The 15,493-nt window shown below is 47.0% G+C and overlaps 2 protein-coding genes across 2 annotated transcripts in view; both read right to left on the bottom strand.

Moving 5' to 3' along the window:
* Window positions 1-595: 595 nt before the first annotated feature.
* Window positions 596-11,151, bottom strand: LOC142893689 (uncharacterized). The gene is made up of 5 exons (XM_076034504.1): window positions 10,888-11,151; window positions 4,004-4,102; window positions 3,770-3,913; window positions 3,120-3,168; window positions 596-2,667 (listed from the first exon to the last, which is right to left on the bottom strand). Exons 1-4 carry the CDS (start codon window positions 10,967-10,969, stop codon window positions 3,128-3,130), a joined length of 366 nt encoding a protein of 121 aa, XP_075890619.1. The 5' UTR covers window positions 10,970-11,151; the 3' UTR covers window positions 596-2,667; window positions 3,120-3,127.
* Window positions 11,152-13,400: 2,249 nt separating this feature from the next.
* Window positions 13,401-15,493, bottom strand: part of rnf40 (ring finger protein 40) — a 15,841-nt gene continuing 13,748 nt past the window's right edge. The window contains exon 20 of the mRNA XM_076034498.1: window positions 13,401-14,053. Coding sequence (XP_075890613.1) covers window positions 13,877-14,053 — 177 coding nt within the window. The 3' untranslated portion in view covers window positions 13,401-13,876. The remainder of the gene's footprint in view (window positions 14,054-15,493) is intronic.

Raw genomic sequence — 15,493 nt, 5'->3', positions numbered from 1 at the left:
CGTCCTACAATAGTTTAGCATGGAGAGGTAGAATGCAAAATCTCAACATGTAAAAAAGGAAAGAAAAAAAACAACAGGGCAAAAAAGTTAAATAAATAAATAAATAAATACTTTAAGCAAAAAAAAAAATGAATGAGCTTGAAACTGACGACGGAGTAGTAAAGTGCAAAATCTCAACGTGTCTGAAAAAAAGTTATTAAAAAAAAAAAAAAAAAGGATTTTTCTCCCGTGTCTCTACGACCTTCCGAGGTCTGCTAGCTGCAGGGCCAGTTTAGTTTCATGGTGTTTCTAGGGGCACTTTGAGTGTACTCTGAATTTAAAGGGGCATAAAATGAAAACAGTAAAACTTATAACAAACCTTTCAACGATATTTATTTATCAATGTCTTGTCTGTGTAAAGCAGAATTTTCAAGCCACCAACATTTATGACCTGTTCTGTTCCAGAGTAGGTCTTACCGCAGGGGCTCAGTCCCTAATGAATGAAAATGAACACAAGTTGAAAGAAATGTCAGAACTCAGAAACACACCTGGTGTCTCATCCTTTCTTCTTCAACATGTTGTTTGAGTGGATTGGTTGTCAGCGAGTCTCACATCGTTACGATAAATTGTCAGTTTTATTGTGAAAATACATTTGATATATAAAGCATTTTACAAGACAGCATTGGGTAAAGGAAGCCAGTGCATGTACACTTTATACATCTAGAAGGGATATAGAGCCAGGAGGAGGAGGAGGTGCGGAGAGTGTTAGTTTATTACTCTGTGAAACAGGAAGTGGGAAAAAAAAAAAAAAAGGTGGCTGGCCTGGTGGAGGTTTGACACAAATCTTCACTGGAGTCCCTTTAAAAACTGTGCTTGTCGTTAGCAGCTGATGTGAGACATTTGCTGCGAGACACCAAGAAAATAAATAAAGAAAAAGTCTCTGCGAGGGGGGAAATAAAAAAATAATGAAACATACAGGAAGTGTCTGACTCACCCGCCAGCAGACAGATCAAAGAAATGACCTGAGTCTCTGTCGGTCACTCAGATCTCAGTAACCAGACGCTACATGGAGTCTGAAGGTCCCATATTATGCAAAAACACCATCAATGTTCCCCGACAGCGCCACCTCCGGGGGAAACAGAGAAAGCCATCCTCCTTTTATCACGCTCCACTTCACATCCGACGTGCCAAACCCTTTATGACATCACAAAGGGGACCAACAACTTTCAACAAATCCCCCTGCCCCTCCGACGCCACTTCACTGCCTTGATTTGGTCCCCCATCCAAACCCTGTCATTTTTAAGCAGGAGGCTGCAATCACTGGGCTAAGTATGTCTTTTTCTTGGATAATTAATCAACTGATTAATGGTCCACAATGATTGTGCAAGGCTGCTCAGGTGAAGTCCAGGATGTAAAATAAAAATCTGAACATTGTCATAATATGGGACCTTCAAAAAGCTAATAAAAATAAAAATTAAAAAGAAAATTAAATAAAAAAAAAAAACACATGAAAAGCTATTTAAAATTGGGAAACAACAAGCCAACAGTACATAGTTACTCTGATTTCTACCATTCATCCAACAGCAGCCACACACACACACACGCTGCTCCGGGTTCCCGCCACTCGTTGTGGAACCGTCAGTGGTTTGCGAGGCTCCACCTGAAACGCTGCGCGTCATTTTCTTTGACCGGCCCACATTCCCTGCTGACGTTCCCACATGTTAGCACTTTGGGTTTCGTGCGTCTAGTGTTTCAAACGAGCTTCCCTGCCAGCGGCGGGGCCAAAGTGATGCGGTGGAGTCTGAAGACTTTGATGGAGAAAATCCAGGTCACGTCCTCGAGAAAAGCAAAACAACACGCACCAAAAAAAAAAAAGGGAAAAAACACCACCAATGTTGCGGTGACATAGAGTCCAGGCTCTGTGAAGGCACCAGGGTTCCCAGTAACAGTCAGTAACAGTCAGTAATATTGCATGTATGCTACTGTTAGAACAACACAGAGGTACTGCTATGGTCACAGGCTACACAACACTGTACATGTACATTCAAACGGCCTTAATGTGCCTAACAGTATGCATGTGGATTGATTTTTTTTTTAATATATATATATATATATTTATATTTACTTTAAAAGGCTGATGTGTGGACCTGCAGGTAGATCCTGTCCCAACGTCAGGAGCTCAAGCTGCAGCCCAGCAGGCAGCTGCGGCTGCCTTACATTCATGGGAGTCTGAGAATTTTCCGTCTCTCTGTAAGAATGAAAAGGCTGTGGCTTTCTGTCTTTTTTCTTTCTTTCTTTCTTTCTTTCTTTTTTTTTTTTTTTAGCTCAGCTTGAATCAAACGTCTGTCAACCCGCAACATGAACATCCTCCAGAGCCAAATCTTGTCCATGGTGGCTTATAAAAGGCACATTAGTCTGGAAGACAAAAAAACAAAAACAAAACAACTACAGCACTAACACTATGTTTCTAGCCCTACAAAGGTGCAACAGTGGCCCATTGCAAGTCCTGTCGTCGCTGTTTGGATCTGCGGCGGGCATGAGAACTGAGCACGTCTCCTCCCTCCACAGTCAAATAAATAAAAAGAAAAATGGTCCATTTGTGGGTAACGGCCGAGAGGTTTCGCCTCATCTGGGTCCGAACCAGTCGCTCGTTGGTTCCGTCACATCTGTGTCGAGAGGAAGATGAGGCTGCGAAGACCAAGGCAAATATCTGGTTTACTTGATGTCCCGTTATTTGGAAATATAGAGATTGAAATGTACTTTTAGCAGAATATTTGCTAACCAGCAAGTGGAAACTGCAGTTAGCTAGCCCACTGTGACACTGCTGAGTTCTCTGAGCCGACAAGCAACTGCACCTCCTCCATTATATTGCCTCTTTTAGTTTAACTTTGAGGTACATTTTTAGAATTTTTATTTTGTTGTAACATGTATTTTAATGAATGAAAGCACAATTATTTATCTAGACATGTGCGTTATGTTTCTTTATGATTTGTCGACACCAGCCAGCTCCCATCATGCACTTCAACAGACAGTTGCAGCTCACACATGACTCATTTAGAGTAGCAGAAGAAGAAGCATGCAATTTTGGAAATGTTTTTTTTTCTTCTTTTTAATTACAACAAAGTGAAAACTGTACTTACTGAACATGTTAAGCTTGATAAAGTGGCCCGGCAGTTTCTTCAATGGGTTCTGGGGGAGAGACTTGAATTAGCGGCAGACAGACACACACACACGTTGGTCGCTGCACGTCCTTCAAACCACAACAATAACATGAAATGCAGAACTTTCCTTTCATCAGCGCAGCTGCGTTTCATTGATAAGCTGAAAGTGGCTGCTTCAAGGTCCTGCTGACTCTCAGAACGAGCAGAGAGCTTTTCAAAAAGTTGGACTGAAGTCAGTATTTTCAAAAGAACTCCTCCACTCCGATTAACTGAGAGGTACACAGGGTGCTCGTGCTCGGAGGATAAAAAAATGACTTGGAACAGGTTAAACTGCAACCCCAAAGTCATCTCACAGATATTTTACACCCTCACACAGATCAAGTTCTCTGTCTACAAGCAAAAACAATCCAAAACACAAGTTCAACAATAAAAGAAAAAGTATGTTCATTTCAGCGCAACTCAAAACTTGCATGTGGGCAATTTCTTCTCGGAAGTTACAGATCATTGAGTCAGTTTTAACTCTGATTGCTCAATCTGAGAGCGAAATTTTCTCATGTTTGGGCTCAGCAGTCTCGACTGCAGAACTTCCGTCTGGTCGCAAGTGAAACCCGATCCTCTCAGAGACTCACCACGCAGGGGCCGCTTGTGGGACTTGCGCCGGTGCACCATGACCCCGATAATGAGCGCCGCTCCGATGAGGACCACAGCCAGCACTGAGAAACTGGTGATGGCCGCCAGCTTCCACACGTCCGGCGGCTCCTCCACAGATTTACCTGGCCGTTCGGGAAACACAGTAGGCGTTAAACCGCGGAGCCGAGAGCCAACGCGGGCGGCAAGCGGGCGGGAGTTTGTGAGAGTCTTACATGTGTTGCAGGAGGGCGTCTTGGGGTACAACTTGCACGATGAACACGGCACGCAAACATCCAGGTCGGAGTTCCAGAACTCTGAGTGGCCGCACTGACCTGCGCACGGGAGAAAAACATCCTCATTCACAAACACGATGAAACCAGCTCAAACACTGAGGGGCCTTGAGACATCTGTGTTTATTTAGCATCGGCCTGAAGCGGAAGGAAACGCGCTTGCTCACAAAAACTGACTTCATTTTTGGGATTTTTCAACAATGATGCGTCTCCGAACGCCGCAGAAATGGGAAAAGTTTACTGCCACTCCAGGCTCCACTTTTCAGACAGCGTGAGCTAAAACCCAAAGCCTTTGTGAATTACTTTGAATTACTGTGAATTGTGCTCAATTCATTTAATTCTGTATCGAGGTCTTTTATACCTCGTATATTCAATATCTATCCATCTTCTTCAATGCCCACTTTCTCCTGCTCTCATTTTCTTCTCTTCCTTCCACCTCAACATTTTGTTGCGCTTGCATAGTAACAACAAAGATCTTGAATCTTTGTGACGTCACAAAGGGCAGTGATGCTTCTCGCCAAGTTCAGGGACGACACGTCCAGCCAGTGTTTCATTCCTTCCTCAGAGGCGGCGGCCTTCCTTTTATCTCCCTCCAAACAGGAGGCGTGGGAAGTGCGACGGCGCATCCGCTTCAGCAGGAAGCTGAAAACCAAGCACTCTGGCAGGAGGCTGTAAACAGAGGGCTAAATGGGCCGTTTCCTGGGAATCTGTTGACATTTTGTTTCGAGTGGGAAAAACTAAGGTTGTTAAAAAGCGGCTTTCGCGCAGGCAGGGGGTGTGCGGTGCTTTACAAGTCACCTGTGTTCATTTAGCCTGGCAGTACTACGCCGCTAACACGAGAAAAGACAGACGCAGCTGTCGTGGAAAGCAGAAGCAGGCACTCCACAGAGAAACAGGGAAATAAAACATCACGCAAACCAGGTGGGCTGAAATTCAGCTGAAATCAGCGAAGGGAGTGAAAACCTGAGGAGAACACGTGAGGAACTCTGTGGCTTTCTGCTTCTCATAATACGACACTGGGAAATTCCTCTCGGTCAGACTGCTGATGTAACTCGGGCTGCTCGAGAGGATTATTTGGCAGGCTGGGCGACCGGCCCTGTGTGTGTGTGTGTGTGCGTGTGTGTGTGAGGAGCAGGATGTGTGTGTTCGCGGAACGCTTTCCGTTCTGTTTTGCGCGTCTGTTTACACGTGTGACTTCCAGAGAAGGAAAATGAACTTGTCTGTGAGAAACAAAAATACAAAAAAAAGAGAGAGAAAGAAAGAAGAAGAAGAAGAAAAAAGTCCTCGCTGAGGCCGGTGCTGGGAGGGTCTCCCTCCTTGTGCAGACACAATGGAAAGCTTCATCTCCGTCTTGATGGCAGGCGGACAGCTGGACAATCAGAGGCGAGCACCGCCCACGTGATGAGGAAGGAATTAGTCTAAAGATGCGACGTGGTGATAGCCGCGCTGAGCGCTGGGGGGCGGCGGCCTTTGTGTTTAGTAACAGGTTAAACATCCTGGATTTTTTTTTTTTTTTTTTTTTGCGGGAGGAGGAGGGGGTGCGGTATTGCGGTATGTGTATTAATCAGTGTTGCCAAACAATGTGACAGCTGGAACAATAAACAAAACAATGTTCCGTTTGTGTGACTGATAAAACTATTAATAAGAACAAAACTCTTTCCTCCATCGCACTCGGTGCCGCACCTTTATTTTGCATAGATAACTTCTTGTTTTTCATGGCGACGTCCAAACCACTCGCCGCGTTGCCCGAGTGACCGAAAATCAATGTGGCAACCGACCGCCGGGACGGAGCTCGACGAGAGCTGCGTGTGATTAAAGGAACGTGAGGAGGAAACTGCGGCTGCTCCATCAACAGCCAGCGAGTGCCAAACACCCAGGCCAGACATCAAACAACGTCTCGCCAACAAGGAGAAGAAGGAGGAGGGGGAGGTGGAGGATGAGGAGGAGGAGGAGGAGGAGGACGAATGCGGGTGGAACAAAAAAAAAAGAAGAAATAGTGCCGTTGCTGGCACATGTTTGTGAGATGAAATAATTACTCTGTTTTGAGGAAGCAGTTGCAGGTTTGGTCAAAGTAGTTCTGTAGCTGTGCATATCAGAGAGTTTTACAGAATGTTTGGGCAGTGACACGCGCAGAGATTTACTGCTGGGTTCAAGTGTTTTATTAAGAGCGCTGCTGCAAAGCAACACTTCATCATTCAAACACCTGAGACCGAATCCTCTCCTGACTGAGGACTGAGGACTGACTTCTAAGATATCGTATCAAGATGCTCTTTATGCCGATTCATGGAGAAATCTTTTCCATCCAGTGTCCTTGTACTGTTTTATTTAAAAGGATTATTTTATTCATTTCAAAAGAAAAAAGAAAATATGGATTTCTATTTAAAGATATTTGGCATATTTAGCCCGCTGTTTACAGCTCGGTTCATATACCCGGTTCCAGCTGTTAACTGGTGATTTGTTCAACCGTTTGCAAACTTGGGAGAGATTTTCATGAGGTATTTGCTCCCTTTGTTATGTCACAAAAAGACAAATAATAGCTGGGTGGTTCAGCCAGCACAAACAAAAAGACAGACTTTTTTCGTTTCTGAAGAGTTTACAGAATATTATCGCGAGAAAACATCAGCAAAGGAAACATCAGAGTTCCCAGTCCTCTCCCCATGGATTACAATACCTGGAAAAAACTCCACTAAGGATTCAAATGTTCTCTGTGTCATCAACATCGAGTACCGCACGGACTGTTTCACACTCGGGCAGCTACTCAGATCAAGCCTTTTGTGAGAATTCACAGGAAAAGGCGGCAGAGCGGGCTAACAACTCATCCACGACGAAGCCAGGGGTCTTTCTCCCCGACCGGAGTCCCACAACGAGGTGACTCACACAGGCACGCGTTGCGTGTGTGCTCTGGGCATGTTTCTGCGGTAGCCATGGCGACGCTAAGTAAAACCACATGCGGAGCTTTGCATCAGTTTGTGGAAGTTTGGAAGCTCTGAATCGTGGCTGGCTTCGATTTTATTTCGCTGGTTGTTATTTAACACGGCGCCGCCTGGAGCACCTCGGGGGGGGGTCGCAGCTCCCCGAGGGGACAGTGGGAGTGTGAGGGCGCTCAGTGGGGGTGCCGGGTTTCTCAGAAGAGCTGCTCGGGCGTCAAAGAATCACTTGTTAAACGATCGGCGTCACAGTGGATGACTGCAGCTGTCTGCGCGTTGATAAGGCGAACGGGCGAAGCGCGAACCACCGAGTGGGACGGTCATCATCACGATTACTAAGATTGACATTAATTGTGAAAACAACATAGCACAGTCAAGTGTACGACGAACCAATAAAACAAGTGCAAAGACACCAGGATTGTTAGTTTTCACTCAAACCAGGAGTCCCAACGACTCTTTAATGATGGTTTTGCACCAGTAATCAGTGAGACCAGGACGTACGGAGCTTAAAAATGCCAAATGTTAAGTCTACCTCCACTTGTGTTATGTCTGAGAGAAACGTTGCACAAATCTTCACTGCTTGAATGTTGATTCAAATTTGACACGTACCACTACCCTGTTTTTGTGCTTTGTTGTTTTTTGTTGTTTTTTTCAACAAAAAATCAATTCATCAGAGGGTAAAGCGCCGCTCCTCGATCACTCCAATCGAGGGAAAAAGGCTCAGTTGAATTCTCGCCTCTGCTTATATTATAGACAGACACTAATGAGCAGTGAAGTGAGGTGGAATTACTGTCTGAATCCACTGTTTATCTGTTTTGACATACACAGGCAATGTTCCTGAGTTATGTGTGAGTGCTTGGACGGGCCACACCCACGCGGACGACTGGAAGTGTTTACCCTTTCATACCGCTGGAGTCGGGCCGCTGTGTTTGTCCCAGATAGACGCCGAGGGCGGCTGAATAACGTCTCGAGCGGCTCCACGGGGGACCGAGGAGGTCTACGTGAGTCTGATGAGGTCACGGTGACGTCAGTGGGATTATCTTGGCTCGAGCCGAGGCTCACATTAAACACAGAGGTTGTAAGACTTGGGAATATAGGAGTGAGGAAGGAACAGAACATATAACAGCAATTAGTTGCGTCACTGGAACTGCAGGATCGCCGACTCTAAGCGCTTTAATGGAGTCTCTTAGGATAAAGTCTTAAAAGTGGAGTTCACTAAAAAAATTCACACACACTCACTACTTAATGGAAGCTATGGGGACATTTCCAAATCGACACAACCATTCCAGAGTTTCACAGAGAGAAAGAATTCCACCCAGTCCCAGTACGATGTAAGCTGAAGGCAGCCATGTACTATAAAGATGCTTAGACAATTGGCAGTAAAAATGCTTTGCGCTGGCGCCCCCACTCTGTCCTTATAGAGAGAGTGGCGGCACCCGAGAAAGCGACGCTGCTTTCCCCGACATTGCTCAGCGCTCCAATTTGCAGTCGAGTGCGGCGCTCAAATGACAAGCAGCAGGCTGATTTTCACAGTTGTTTGGTCTGATTAGACAGCAGGCTATGCCCACTGCATATGAGAACAATCTAGTTCGCTTCGGCTCTGCGCCCTACCTGGCGGCCAGCCAAGAGCAAATGGCCAATCGTGTGAAAGCGCCTTAAAGGAGAAAATGATTTCATCATACAATCACTGCATGTCTCCTTACTGTTGTGGTGTCACTTCAGTGAGCTGAGAGCATCCACTTTCACACTTTCACACTTTCTCAAAACAGCAACTTTGATACCAAGTGTGGGCAAAGAACCACTGTAGCAAGGAGCAGTGTTGCTGTTCGCTCTTAGGGGAATACAGCATGTAAATTAATGGGCCATTAGTGAAGCTACTTGCCAGGATGCTACAGTAGCTGCATTTTCATTACAATATTTTGCAAAATAAAAGCAATATTTCTAACAATTGTGATTTGCAGGTTTTTCCATTGAATGGTGTGAAGCCAATAAGCCGTAATTCTCGTAAAGTCTCGTCCCGCGAGAGCCCACTTTGAGGAGGATGGAGGTACAAAACATTTTGCGATAAATCTGCATTTCAATGTTGTTTGCTATCAAGAATGGTTTCTATATTTATCTCTTTACTTGTAAAAAAAAAAAAAAAAAAAAAAAGAATCCGTCTCCTCCTCCATCCAAACATAACGTGGCATTTTTCACTTGAAGTGAACAGGTCACGTGAAAAAATTGACAAAAAAATGTACATTTTTGGATTACCATGGATCTTGACTGACAGCACACAAGCAATTTAGGGGCATGTTGTGTTTTTCCTTGAGTTGTTTCTTTATGTGTTTATGTATCTTTATTTCCCATGGGATTCTGTCCCACTGTGAAACTCCAGAATGGTTATGTGGATTAGAAAATGTCACCAGAGCCTCCAGGAGAAAATGGTTGAGTCATAAATGGGTGACATTTCAATCTAGATTTGAACTGACCCGACTCGGGAAGACAGGAGTAGGTCATTATTTCTTCTCATTCTGATCCAAACTACAAATAAATCTCCTCCCTGTCTCTAGTTCCCCTCAGTGAGAGACTGTCCTACACAGTCCTCACAACACCCCAGGGCATTGTGGCCACAGATTACATCACACATGTTAAGGAGAGTGTACTACAAGGCTTCTGCCTGCCAAACTGCAGTGGTCATTATTAAAACAGCTGCAGTCAAAAGGCACCTGCTAACAAACTCCCGTCCAAGGCGTTCTGACCTCCAACTTTCTGGTCGTGTCACAGCCACCTCATTCCCAGGGCCTCTGGAGACCGTCCGCGTCGGCTGGACCCAGACTGACTCATCCTATCGTTGTGGCCGCATTGAAAATGTGTGTCACCGCTTCTTGGAAGCCCATTGAAAAAAGGAAGGCATCATCCTTCCACCCCGCTGGGTTCAAAAGGTCGGCATGTGGGAAATGAAGCGTGACTGCCAGTTGACCTCCGGGCCAAAACCCTGCAGACCACATCACAGACGTGGTCGGGCCAGGAAGCTAAAAACAGACTTTCAACTGCGTTTTTTAAAACTTGAAATGTTTTACTTTTAGTTGGAGGCAACAATCGGATCATCCGCGGCTCTGACTTGCAATCCAAGAGCCATTTGTGGGTCAAATCTCAGCGCCAGGGCTGACAAAGGGTGTTTTTGGGTGTGGGGGTGTTGTGTGATGTCCTCCATCGGAGAGGGTGGGTGGACCAGCAGCTGATGTCCAGATGTAGAGAAGGTCTCACATAAGCTCAAGTCTCGGCTTTCACTTTAAAAATTGTAAAATAAAGTATGGAACTTCCTTTCTTTTTGCTCGGGGGATTAAAGAAAACAACAAGCTGGCCCGCGGAATATTGAGTCTGCAGTGCATTAAATCCAAACTTCAGAGCATGCGACCTTGAACAAGTCGAGCAGCCCCCCCCCCCCCCCCCCCCCCCTCTCTCTCCCTCTCTCCCTCTCTCCCTCTCTCCTCATCTTTTTAGCACTCAGGAGTTTTTCTCGGACTGTGAATGCGCGGTTTTCGCAGTGGACGCGACACCGCCGTCAGGGGCCACGGGCGGACCCACCGACGGACCACCGACAGTCGGACGGACCGGGTGAAATAAGGCCGTCGGAATGCGGAACCGGTGAGAAGCGCAGCTGTTAAAGGAAGCGGCTTTGTAAGCGGAGCGGCCGTGAGACTCCGTGAAAGACAGGAGCATCAGACTGATGGGAGCCGCGTTCAGTTCCGCTAGACGTTAGCGCACAAGTTGAATTTTGGCATGAGAAAAAAAAAAACACAAACACAAACAACAACAAAAACAACCCGAACAACTTCCAAAAATAAAGCCACGTTTACCCACAACCCGGCACAATCTCTGCTTGGGAAAACAAACAAAAACAACAACTCCACTCACTTTTCTGTGCGCTCACGCCGTAAAAGTTCACCGCAGCCGCTACGAAAAGTCCGCAGAGCGCGCAGAGAGCGTGCGGAGCCATGTCGATGCTGCTGCTGCTGCTGGTGGTGGTTGGTGCGGGCGGAGAGCTGCTCTCTGTCGGCTACACAATTCCCGAAAGTTCATCAGATTATCAAATCCGTGCTGGGTTTTCAGCATGGAAAAGCGAGCATCAGAGTGAGTCACCCCGAGGAGTGCGCGCCGTGTTTTAACAGCGTACACACCCACGCCAACAGCTCCGCTCCGATGACTCATTTCCGATGTACTGTAAGTGCTCGGATTCTCTGGCCGACACACAGGAAACTCCTCCAACATAATATGCGGAGTTTTTATTTATTTATTTATCATTTCAAAGCGTGTGAAATTTCAATCAAAGCACCAGGTATGACTTTTTAATTGATATATTTTAGTGGCCACACCCTGCAGGATTCTCCCTCTCTCTCTCTCTCTCTCTCTCTCTCTCTCCCTCCCTCCCTTAAACCAGGCTCTGTGTAGTCTGGACTTAATAGTGTTCTCATTGTTATTACCACGCCTGTCGACGTCATTCCCCCCTCGCTGCCAAAAAACACAATCCTCTGGCATGGGCGAGGGGTCCCTAACAGAGAGAGGAGCAGCAGCAGAAACACATGGCACTGGCTGCAGCAAACTTTTTGAAGTTTCAAAATGGCAAAATTCAGCCACTGTTTATTTTAACAATAAGTTTTTTTGGGTTGTTTTTTTGCCGCTGTCCTGACAGTGAACTGGCCTGAAATGAGAGATTTTTTCCCCCTTTGCCTGCCACAGTTTTCATGCTAAAAGCTGCAGCTCTTTAAAAAAAAAAGCCCCTTTAAGATGTCACAAAGTGTGCAGACCCTTATTTCCCAGTCGGCAGTTACCCCTTCTGACAGTGCCACCTTGTCTTTGTCCCCTTCTAAATGTGGCAAGGCGCAGAGGGCCCGGGCGGGCTTCAAACCCCAGACTCCCAGGTAATAGCCATGCACGCTTAACCATTCGGCCAAAGGGATACCCCATTGGCCAAGTAGCAAGGGTGCATGATCAATTGGAGGCATAGTGACAGGACCGTGGTGTTGCGGGAGGCTGTAAACAGAGTGCTAAATACACTTTTTTTATATATATGTCTAAGGAAATCTTGAGATTCTTGGATTGGGCATTAGGCTTTTTAAAAATTAGCCATTTAAAAGATATTTTTCTTTTTACAAAAAAAAACCCAGTAGCAACCATCTGGAGTTTTTCATATTGTGCTATAAGAAGACCTATGGAGACTAATTGATCATTAAAGGTTCAGGACTGCTGCGCCGAAGTCCAGGATGCAAAGTGAAGTGGAGAGGTAAAAATCGCTGAAAGTCAGCGAAAGCAGCTCTCTGCAGGCGCGTAAACAACAGCTCTGGTTTCTGCTCCTCGCTGGGAAATGGCATTTGGACAGCGCGCTAGAGCGTCCTTGACGCAGGGATGGTGTTATTGATGTTTGGGGCTGGGTGGAGCCCCGCTGTAGCAGCACAACTATGCAATAACAAAGCCAGCGGACGCATGCCTGGAGTGCTATCAGCTTGGCCCGGCGTCACGGCATTGTCTCATTTGATAATCAAGTCCATCAGTTGGTGCCGCGACATCTGGACCGGCGGATCGTCACTTTAGCGCAACATAAATGTGTACCCAACAACACAATCGCTGCCACTCATTGACTAAGGAAAGGTCGTGCACACAGGCGCAGGTTTGGAAACGCTTTCCATGTGTCGTTACTGAACAAATGAATCTCACTCTTGACAGCAGCAACACTAAACTGCTCCCAAATGCCTGATAAACTTTTTTTTTTTCCCCCCTCCAACCCCCTTTCAGATATTCTCCAGCTTCCTCCCCGAGCCTGGAACTTTTTATGTGCGCGTACATGGTGTGAAGCGCCTTTCCCACAAGGGCTAACGTCAAACAGACGCTAACCCACCTCCCAGTAAATAGCTCACATCATCAGAAGTGCGGAGGAGCGCGCTTTCATTGGCTCAATTAAGTCAGAGGCATGTTGTTGAGCAGATGTTTTTGTACTCGGCCGTCACGGCGAACCTTTTCTTTTAGAGAGAGAGAGAGAGAGAGAGAGAGAGAGAGAGAGAGAGAGGCGTGAGAGGACCTGGAGCGGCCGCGGCGCAGAAGAACACCCGGACAGAGAGTTTTCCACTGCAGTGATTTCATCTGTAATGAGGCACTATAAGCTGCAGATGTTGTGTCAGAACTCGTCGAGCGGGGAACCATGGCAACGGGACGAACACATACACACAGAGAGAGAGAGTGAGTGAGTGAGTGAGTGAGTGAGAGAGAGAGAGAGAGAGAGAAAGTGCCCAAGGTGATGCAAACACTGGTGCATGTACGGACTGCGAGCCAGAGCCAGAGCCAGAGTCCCAACGGACACGTTCACCGGACACGTTCCCATTCGCACATGCGACCCGCCGCCAGTTGTGACGTGAAGGACGGCCCCTTTTTGATGCTTGTGGTTGCAAATGTCAGCTTTACTGAATTTTTACAGCAGGACAAAACGACTCAAAACGAGTACCGCCGCAAGTACTAGGACATGTTGAAAAAAACAAACAAACAAACAAACAAACAAAAAAACACTAAGGAAAAAGTTAATTAAAAGAACGACGAACTAACACGACAAGAGGGAGGGGGGGGGGAGCAGCTCGACATGTGGGACGTCACTTTGTGTGCACAAACAATTGCGTTTATTAACTACAGCACAAAAACTCTCAGAAGTGTCAGAATCCGTTTGGTCATGACAGTGAAGTAAAACAAGTCTTTCCAGAGGAGGGATTTTAAAATGCCACGAGCTTTCATCTGGGAATCCCTCCGAGCCTCTGCCTTAAATAAAACTTCAGTTCCTCGGCCTCGTCTGCAGCCTCGAAGCTCCTTTGGTTCCGGTCCGCCGCAGCGGCGGCACCGCCGCTGCTGCTGCCTCTCCTCCTCCTCAGGTGATGTAGATGCGGTGGAAGTCGTTGGCGCCGAAGGCACAGTTGCACTTGGGGCACTTCCTCTGGCGGGTGTCGTAGCGCATCTTGAGGCACTCGTAGCAGAAGACGTGGAAGCACTTGGTGAGCACCGTCTCCTTGTCCCGCATGTTGCAGCAGGGGCAGCGCAGCTTGGCCTGGCAAAGAGCAAACACACACACACACACAGTGAACCGTGAGCTGCCAGAACACCCTCGCCACTTCCGTCGGAGCGGCACGACGACGCGATCAACGGGCGGGAGGGCGAGCGAGCAGGCGGGCGGGGCTCTAACGAGGAGCCGTGACGCTCGGAGAAAGAGGAGATGCGTGAGCTCACTCTCTGGCTGCCGCCACTGCCAGCCCAACCTGGTGAGGCCACAGTACAGCCACGGACGTATCCTGCATGACGGCATGTGACCTGTTCACACCGCCGGCAGAGCTGCACACAGTACGGTAATCTAGGCAGGGTTTGCCAGGTGGGCGCTGTGGCTGCTTTTATGAGGCTGACAACTGGGCCTTGGAGAGCAGGGCGCAGGTTAGTCAGCACTGGCAGGTAGGGAAGGAGCTGCTGGAACCAGGTCCTTCAGAAAAACCTACCACACACGCACACACGCACGCACGCACGCACGCACGCACGCACGCACGCACGCACGCACGCACACACACACACGGCAGCGACTTCTAGGGCGTTCTTAATGAAAACTGTGACGCAGACGAAGGGAGTTGCGGAGGGCCGGACGTCTGACAGACACTGCTGCAAAGAGTGAACGCCGCCGCAGCAGAGGAGGAAGAGGAGGAGGAGCTGAAGAATCGCGGTGGGATCAGCTCACACTGGAATGAGCTTGGCAGCGGACGTTAGCAACGTCTCCGGCAGCAAACGCACAGCCGAGCCAGAGCCAGAGCCAGAGCCCGAGCCAGAGCCCGAGCCCGAGCCCGAGCCAGAGCCAGAGCCCGAGCCAGAGCCAGAGCCAGAGCCCGAGCCAGAGTCCGAGCCAGAGCCCGAGCCCGAGCCCGAGCCCGAGCCCGAGCTGCTGGCGATCCCCTCCGAGGCGGCTCATCTCAGCGTACCACTCTTTACTGACGGGACAACACAAATGTCTATTTCCTGACAGATTGGCTGCTGGCGTCCGTGCAGGCGACACAAAACACGATGACTCACCGCCGTCGTGAAGAACAACGAGAAGGAAAGAACAGACGCACGAGTTGTTCAACTGGAGCCAAGCAGAGAGATGAGATGTGGTGCAGATTGAATTAACTCGCTACTAATAACTACTTGATCTGCATCACTGACTGCTGAATATCTACCGATCCGACAGATTGGGGCTACTCAGTGTTTTAAAAACCAGCACTCACTTTTCAAATGATCGGACAGACCAGGTTGATTATATACAGTATATATATATACACATTATATTTATACATATATATATATATATATATATACATATATATATATATATATATATATATATATATATATATATATATATATAATATGTATGTATATATATATTATATATATATATATATATATATATATATATATATTATATATATATATATATATATATATATACATATATATATACATATATATA

The sequence above is a fragment of the Nelusetta ayraudi genome, unplaced genomic scaffold (genome assembly GCF_046127955.1).
Source record: "Nelusetta ayraudi isolate G7.1 ecotype Tasmania unplaced genomic scaffold, CSIRO-AGI_Nayr_v1 ptg000042l, whole genome shotgun sequence".
Lineage (NCBI taxonomy): Eukaryota > Metazoa > Chordata > Actinopteri > Tetraodontiformes > Monacanthidae > Nelusetta > Nelusetta ayraudi.
The sequence above is the reverse complement of the archived record's forward strand: the minus strand, read 5'-3'. Positions and strand labels throughout refer to the sequence as shown.